This window comes from Dipodomys merriami, unplaced genomic scaffold (assembly GCF_024711535.1).
Source record: "Dipodomys merriami isolate MVZ:Mamm:240054 unplaced genomic scaffold, mDipMer1.0.p SCAF_239, whole genome shotgun sequence".
Taxonomy (NCBI): Eukaryota; Metazoa; Chordata; class Mammalia; order Rodentia; family Heteromyidae; genus Dipodomys; species Dipodomys merriami.
In genome coordinates, this window is record NW_027203815.1 from 752,502 (window position 1) to 760,726 (window position 8,225).

At 48.2% G+C, this 8,225-nt stretch overlaps 2 protein-coding genes across 2 annotated transcripts; both read right to left on the reverse strand.

The window, feature by feature from the left end:
- Window positions 1-231: 231 nt before the first annotated feature.
- LOC138835450 (PRAME family member 12-like) lies at window positions 232-1,713 on the reverse strand. Its single transcript, XM_070033981.1, has one exon. The coding sequence runs from the start codon at window positions 1,711-1,713 to the stop codon at window positions 232-234; it is 1,482 nt and encodes a 493-aa protein (XP_069890082.1).
- A 4,508-nt stretch (window positions 1,714-6,221) lies between these two features.
- Window positions 6,222-7,346, reverse strand: LOC138835451 (PRAME family member 8-like). The gene has a single exon (XM_070033982.1). It carries the CDS (start codon window positions 7,344-7,346, stop codon window positions 6,222-6,224), a length of 1,125 nt encoding a protein of 374 aa, XP_069890083.1.
- Between the last annotated feature and the right edge of the window lie 879 nt (window positions 7,347-8,225).

The following is an 8,225-nucleotide window of genomic DNA, read 5'->3' on the forward strand; positions in this document are numbered from 1 at the left end:
CCAGGCAGAATTGACTCCAGATTCCTGCTGCTGTGTTCACAGGACACATGGAACCCCAAAGCACTCACAAACTCCTGGGGTTCCAGAGTTACAATTGAACTGACAAAGTCAGGACCAGTTGCCCTGTCTCTTCCATCCACACTGAACACTGGGGTCTGTGCCCCCTGGAGAATGCTCTTCCTGGCTTTCATTTTTGCTGCTAGGAATCAATTCTAGGAGAGAGGTGCACAACTACAAAGACAGAGTAGAAAGGCCAGAAAGATGCTCTTCTGTGAGCAGCCAGGAGCCATTTGACTCCAGGGTATAGAATCGGTACTTGTTCAGGTAATGACTGAATTTGGTACAGATCTGGACTTTATGGCTTGGTCTCATGTCCATCAAAGTCTGTGCCAAGACAGCAAGAACCTGGGCAAATCTCTCCGGGTGGATGTCCCATGGCCACTGATTTTGAGGGTAGTAGCTCTCCAGAGGGGCAGGATAGAGTCCTCGTCTCAAATGGCCCATCTGGGCCGTGTGGCTTAGGAGGATCTGCAGGGCGGCCATGGAGATATGGTTTCCATAGAAGCTGAAGAACCTGAGCTGGGAACACTGGCTCAGGGCGGGCAGCAAGGCCGAGAGCTGGACATCCGTGAAGGCTAAGTCCTCCAGGGCCAGGGTCTCCAGGGTGCCGGCCACTCCTTGCAGCAGGTCTAGCAGGGTCTCAAGACTGAAGCAGACCGTGGACAGGCTCCTCAGACGCAGGTGTTTGAGCTGCTTGGTGCAGGGACACTGGAACAGGAACCTCAGGTGAGCTTCGCTCAGCAGACATGAACTCAGAGACAAGGTCTTTAAGGACGTCAGCGTCCTGAGGATGGAGGGCGGCTTTTCATAGTGGAAGCAGACATCGTGTACATAAAGCTCCTGCAGATGCTGCAGCTGCCCCAGCTGTGCCCCAAATTTGCAGGAACACCAGCCATTCCTGGAGCTGGAAGTGAAGTAGCTGCCACACATCTTGGAGAAGGTGAGGATGTGAAGGTTCTTCATCTGGCCCAGGTAAGGGGCAAATGTTTTCAGAACTTCTGGACATGGGAATTTACTCACCACCAGCTCCTGGATGGAGTCCAGTCTCACCACACGTAGAGCCTTCTGGATTTTATAGATGGAGCCGGACAGAATCCGCAGCTTCCTGGAGCACAGTTGGACTTGTTCTTGCCTCTCCCTGACCCACTGGAGCAGGTGGCCTTGGAAAGCATCCTGGGCACCATCTTTGATGGTCAGGTCCATGAGTAAAATCAAGGGCTGCTCTACAGTCGTCATTTTACCACAGCTCTCTGTTGGCCTGTCAGTCAGGACATCTGGATAAGAGATTTGGGCCATTGAAGGGTAGCCCTGTATCCAGATGTTGGGGTGCTCATTCCGCAGGTTGAGGACTTGCAGTTTCCACCGATTGGGGTGCTCCTTCTTGGCCAGTAGCAGATCGAGCCCATCCAGGACAGCCTTGAAGGTTTCCAGGTCTGGAGACTCTGCCAGGTCCCCCAGGGGGAGGCAGGGAAAGGGCCAGGCCTGCACCAGGGCCTTCAGCATCTCTGTGTGGGCCCTGGCATAGACCTCCATGAACAGCGAAGGGAACAGCAACACCGGTAGATCCTCCAGGGCAGAGACGGCCAGAGCCTGGTTGCTCAGCAGACTCTGCATGGCCAGATGCTGGAGCGAGGGTAGGGTTCTGCGGCTCATCTTCACAGGCCAGAAGTGGAGTAGATATGGACCAGGTGTGCAGGACACTCTGAATCTCAGTAGGGCCAGGCAATCACAGCAGACTCCAGGCTTCTGCTCTTTTCTGGCTCTTTGGCATCTTTATATCCTAGCCCCACCCTCCCCTCTGTGTAACTACCAATGGGAGAGCAGATTCTGATGGGATTTCTGAGTAACACCCACCACACCCTGTCTGGGTCTAATCATCTAGATTAATTTAAACAGAGATTCTACCCAGACTGATAGGATTAAAGGCAGGACCCACTGAGCCCAGCTTCCATTTCAAATGTGTAACACACACACACACACACACACACACACACACACACACACACACACACACACACACACACACAATTCCGGCCCTTATTTGTTAACCTTTTGAGAAAGTTACACAGATATCTCACTGCCTTGAGCCTGCAAATGTTCCAAGAACATCAGCCAGCCCAATCTGATAGCATCCACAAACACTTTTCTAGAAAATTCTTTCACTTCCTTCCTTCCTGTCCTCCTTTGCTTACATTGCCCCTCCCTCCTTCCCTCTTGCCCTTTCTCTCTTTTTTCTCTTTCTCTCCCTCTTTCTTGCTCTTGCTCTTTTTCTCTCACCCTTTCTCTCTGTCTCTTTTTTCTTTTTCTATCCCTTTTTCTGCTCTCTCTCAACTTCTCTCTCGCCATCCCTCCCTCCCTCCTGCCCTCTCTCTCCTTGTATCAAGTACTCAGGGCCTGTTGTTTTTATTTGGCTTTTTCCCTCAAGGCTGATGGCCGAGCACTCAAGCCACAGCTCCACTTCTGTTTTTTGTGGGTTTACTGGAGACAAGAATCCCTTGGACTCATCTGCTTCGCTGGATTTGAACCATGAACCTCAGAGCTCAGACTCCTCTTTGCCTGGGATTACAGGAGTGATACACTAGGCGCCAGCAGCTAGTTTCTTTTGTAGGACAGGACAGAGGCCCTCTCTCTTTCTAAGGTCTCAACCTGTTGTGTTCAGTACATGCTGGGAACAGCTGATATCACCAACCCTGTGGTTCAGTATCAGATTTGGAAGATAAAAAGGGCATTTGACTGCTCTTTGTAAGTATCGTTCACATAGCAGGACACACATATTCATTAATTCAGTTATTTTATTTATTCATTCAAAAAATGCTTTCAGTCTCTAAGAAGGCAAGATTATTTCTTCTTTTCATGCTTTCTGGTTTTCTCTTCTTTGTTCTTTCAGTGTGTGTGTGTGGGGGGGTCTGTGTGTGTGTCTGTGTGTTTGTGTCTGTGTGTATGTGCTTCTAGTGGGATTTGAACTCATGGTCTGGCACTGTCTGTCCCCCAGCTCTTTCCATTCAAAGTTGGCAATCTACCACATGATCCACAGATTCCACTTCAAGCTTTTGGTGGCTAATTGGAGATATGAGTCTAAGAGGCTCTTGCCCAGATTGAAGGTGAACTAGGATCCTCAGATTGTGATCTCCAGACTAGTTATAATTACAGCTGTGAGCCACCAGCCTGAGCCTGAGGGGTGACTTAATCTCTTTGGGTTGTTGTTACTGATCTTGACTTTGAATGCAGAGCTCTTTTGCTCAAGGCCAGTACTCTACCACATTGACCCACAGCTCCACTTCTGGTTTTCTGGTGGTTCACTAGAGATAAGAGTCTCGTGGACTTTCCTGACCAGGCTGTCTTTGAACTGTGATTCTCAGATTTGTAAGTAGTTCAGGAGCTAGAATTCTGGGCAGAAGCAGTACTCTGATTTTTGGATTCTGAGAAATGACATCCTTCTGCTTACTGTTCTCTTTTCTTTGGAAATGAATTAATTGATGTGTAGACATAGAAAACTGTACACAGTATATTTTAGATATGAGACCCTGTCCATTGTATGGCTAGTAAAAATCTTGTCATTTGCCCTGCAGAATCTCTGCAACCTTATGCAATCCCATTCGTCCAACCTTTCTTTGATTTGTTGTGCTTCCGGGTCTCTATTCAGAAAATTTCGGCCTGAACCAAGGAGACCTAGGGTTTCTCCTATTCCATCCTGTAATGTTTTCAGAGTGTCTGCTTTGACTGCAAGGTCTTTGATCCATTTGGAGTTGATTCTGGTGCAGGGTGATATATAAGGATCTAGCTTTAGTTTTCTACATGTAGTTAACCAATTTTGCCAGCACCGTTTACTGAAGAGGCTGTATTTCTTCCATTCTATTGTTTTAGCTTCCTTATCGAAGATTAGATGGCTATAGGTCTGTAGGTTCATTTCTGGGTTTTCAATTCTATTCCATTGGTCCTGAGGTCTGTTCTTATGCCAATACCAAGCTGTTTTGATTACTATGGCTTTATAGTAGAGTTTGAAATTTGGTATTGATATTTCTCCAGCAGTGTTCTTTCCGTTGAGGAGCGTTTTTGCTATTCGGGGTCAAGAAACAACTGCCCAATAAATAAGTGGGCGAAAGACTTAAAGAGAAACTTATCTGAAGAAGAAAGAAGGATGGCCAATAGACACATGAAGAAATGTTCAACATCCCTAGCCATAAAAGAAATGCAAATCAAAACAACATTGAGATATCACCTCACTCCAGTTAGAACAGCAAAAATCAAGAACTCTAACAACAACAGATGCTGGAGGGGATGTGGACAGAAACGAACCTTACTTCATTGTTGGTGGGAATGTAAACTTGTTCAACCACTTTGGAAAGCAGTATGGAGGTTCCTCAAAAGACTTCACATAGATCTCCCCTATGATCCAGCAATCCCACTTTTGGGTATTTACCCAAATGTTTACAAACAAGACCACACTAAAGCTACCAGCACAACAATGTTTATTGCAGCATTATTTACCATAGCTAAGACATGGAACCAACCCAGATGCCCCTCAGTAGATGAATGGATCAAGAAAATGTGGTATATATACACAATGGAATTCTATGCCTCCATCAGAAAGAATGACATTTCCCCATTTGTTAGGAAATGGAAAGGTTTGGAAAAAATTATATTAAGTGAAGTAAGCCAGGCCCAAAGAAGCATAGGTCCCATGGTTTCCCTTATTTGCAATATCTAGTATAGGTATGAGTCAAGCAGAAAAGGTCAGATAATGTGATGTTAGGAAAATGAACCCTTAAATATGTATTTTAATGTTTTCTTTTCATTCATGCATATGTTTCTAACGCATTTATAAGATTATTTCTTTGTTGCTTTGTATTTCCCTCCCCCACAGTGTAACCCCCGCTTTCACTATATTTGATGTCAGTATAACATGTGGAGGAGATGGGGACAAACAAGTCGTTTAAGGATTCTGGTGGACCTGTTGGAACAAAGAGAAGTACAAAATGTCATGTCAAAACCAGCTTTACAATGTCGGTGTGTAGGGGGGAGGGGGGTATAATTGGGTGGTGGGAGGGGGGAGGCTGGGAAGGGAGGTGAAGGGTAAACAAAGGAGGAGGCTGCAATGCTTGGTAAGAAATGTATGCATTATCCTGCCCATGTAATTGTAGCCCCTCTGTACAGTATGTTCTCAAATAAAATAAAATAAAATTAAAAAAAAAAAGAAAACTGTACACAGTCAGAGGTTTGCTTACAACGATTTAGAAAGACTAGATTATATTTGAGTTCTTTCTAGGCAGAATTCATTTGAGATTTCTGATGGTTGGTGCACAGGACACATGTACCCCGAAAGTTCCCACAAACACCTGGGGCTCCAGAGCTACAATTGACCTGAAAATCTCAGGATCATAAGGTAAACCTGGATTCGGAAATCCTTACTGAAAAGACCACCAGAGACCATCACCAATGTAAAAGCAAAGGAGTCTTTACTGCAAACTGAAGCTTGGTCTCGCTATTCCCCTCCCCCTCTCAACCCCTCTCCCCAGACCTGCTGTGTACAAGTCAGCAGCTGACAATGCTGAGAGGCCCCAAGCCCAGGGTTACAGCACCTGTTGTACACTTTTTAGGGAAGGCAGGGGCTTTGCATAATCATATCCTCTTGTAACAAATCACTACACTCCCCGGGAAAATCATAAAACAACTCCATATTATGATTGGCACACTACACAGAGAGAAAGGACCAGAAACAGGTTGTTGGTTAGATCCAGGGGGCTGACGTAATTTGCACTGGTCGGCTTGCACATGGGAGTCTTCAAGAGGATGCTTGCTAAACTGCAGGGTGTCCAGTTCAGAGAATGGTCACCAGACCCCAGGAAGGGCTGTTCTGGAATTTCAAATACCTTGACATCCTGGCATCTCTGGTTCCCAGGATTGTCTGTGCAAGGTTATTTCAGATACTTCGACATCCTGGTATCCAGGGTTCCCAGGACTGTCTGTGGCTGGCTTAGGTCAAGGGCTAAGTTGCAGAACTGAGCTGAGGTCTTAAGTAAAAAGGGAGTTGCTCAGGTTGCTCAATAAGCCCTGTCTCTTCCACCCACGCTGAACATTTGGGTCTGTGGCCCTGGAGAATGCTCTTATGTCATGGCTTTTATTCTGATGCTGAGAAGAGATTCCAGAAGAGAGGAGCCTGACTACACAGACAGAGCAGAAAGGCTGGGAATCCCCTCCTCTGTGAGCACCCAGGAACCATCTGGGCCCAGGCTGTAGAACTGGCACTTGTTCTGGTGATGGCAGAAATCAGTACAGATTTGGACACTCTTGGTTGGCCCCAAGTCTCTCAATACCTGCCCCAAGCTTGCCAGAACCAGGGCAAGTCTCTCAGGGTCGATGTTCCCTAGCCCCCACTCCTGAGGGCGGTAGCTCTCCAGAGGGGCAGGATAGAGGCCTCGGCTTAAGTGGCCCAACCTGGCCGTGTGGCTCAGGAGGTTGTACAGGGCAGCCATGGAGATGTGGTTCCCATAAACACTGAAGACGCGGAACTGGGAGCACTGGCTCAGGCCCAGCAGGATGGCCGAGAGATGGGCATCCGTGAAGGCACAGTCCTCCAGGGCCAGGGTCTCCAGGGTGCTGGCCACCTGCTCCAGCAGGTCTCGCAGGGACTCAGGACTGGAGTTATCCATGAACAAACTGGTCAGTTGCAGGTGCTGGAGCTGCCTGGTGCAGGGAGCCTGGGACAGACACCTCAGGTCGGCCTCCTGCAGTGCACAGGTGCTCAGAGACAAGGCCTTCAAAGGCCTCAGGCTCCTGAGGACAGCAGGCAGCTTTCCATAAAGGAAGAGAACTTCGTGCACATGAAGCTCCCAGAGATGCTGCAGCTGGCCCAGATGGGCCCTAATTTTCCAGGAATACCAAGAGTTCTTTTGGCTGGCAGTGTAGAAGTCGGCACGCATCTTGGAGAGCTTCAGGAGGTGACCGTTCTTCATCTGGCTGAGATAAGGGGCAAAGATCTTCATAGTCTCTCGATTCCAGAATTCACTCACCACCAGTTCCTGGATGGAGTCCAGCCTCACCACATGCAGAGCCTTCTGGATTTCAGAGATGGAGTCAGACCAAATCTGCAGCTTCCTGGAGCACAGCTGAACTCTTTCTCTCCTCTCCCTGGCCCAGTGGAACAGGTGGACTTGGAGAGCATCCTGTGTGCCATCTTTGATGGTCAGATCCATGGTGATCATCAAGGGCTGTTCTTTAGTCATCCCTGAGCAGTGGCTCTCTGTTGGCTTGTCAGTCAGGATGTCTGGAGAAGTGATACGGGCCATCGAAAGGTACCCTCATGTCCAGATGTTGGGGTGCTCCTTCCGCAGACTGAGCACTTGCAGTTTCCCCCGACTAGGGCTATCCTTCTTGGCTAGTAGCAGGTCGAGCCCATCCAGGACAGCCTTGAAGGTTTCCAGGTCTGGAGACTCAGCCAGGTCCCCCAGGGGGAGGCAGTGGAAGGGCCAGGCCTGGACCAGGGCCTTCAGCACCTCTGTGTGGGCCCTGGCATAGACCTCCATGAAGAGTGAAAGGAAGACCAGTACCGGCAGAGTCTCCATGGCAAAGATGGCCCAGGATGGGTTGCTCAGTAGGCATTGCATGGCCAGATGCTGGAAGGAGGGTGGGTTTCTGAGGCTCATCTTGATGGATGAGATGTGGATTAGAAGTGGGCCAGTTGTGGGGGGCTCTCTGCCTCCCAGCACGGCCAGGCACCCACTGCAGACTCCAGAGTACTCTGCTCTTTTCTTGACCCTGTGCATCTTTATAATCCAACCCCACCCACAGCACTGCAGATCCACTAATCAGAGAGCAGCCTCTGATGGGATTTCTGAGACACATCCAGCACATCTGGAAAGGTGCCACCTTCCAGATTAATTCAAACTGGGATTCCGGGACAAAACCAATGGCATTATAGACTGGACCCACTCAGTCAAGCTTCTCTTTCAAATCTGAAATAAAATGGACACAGAGACTTCCCTCCCTTATATCTTGTTCCCTCCAGACATTTCCACCAATGTTACTCTGCCCTGAGCCAGCAAAAGGCTCAAAGAAAATCACTCAGTCCAACCTTATAGCATTCACAACGAGTTCTACAAATTTCCTTATTTCTTTCCCTTTCTTCTTTCCCTCCTTCCCTCCTTCCTTCTTTTTATTCTGTCTTC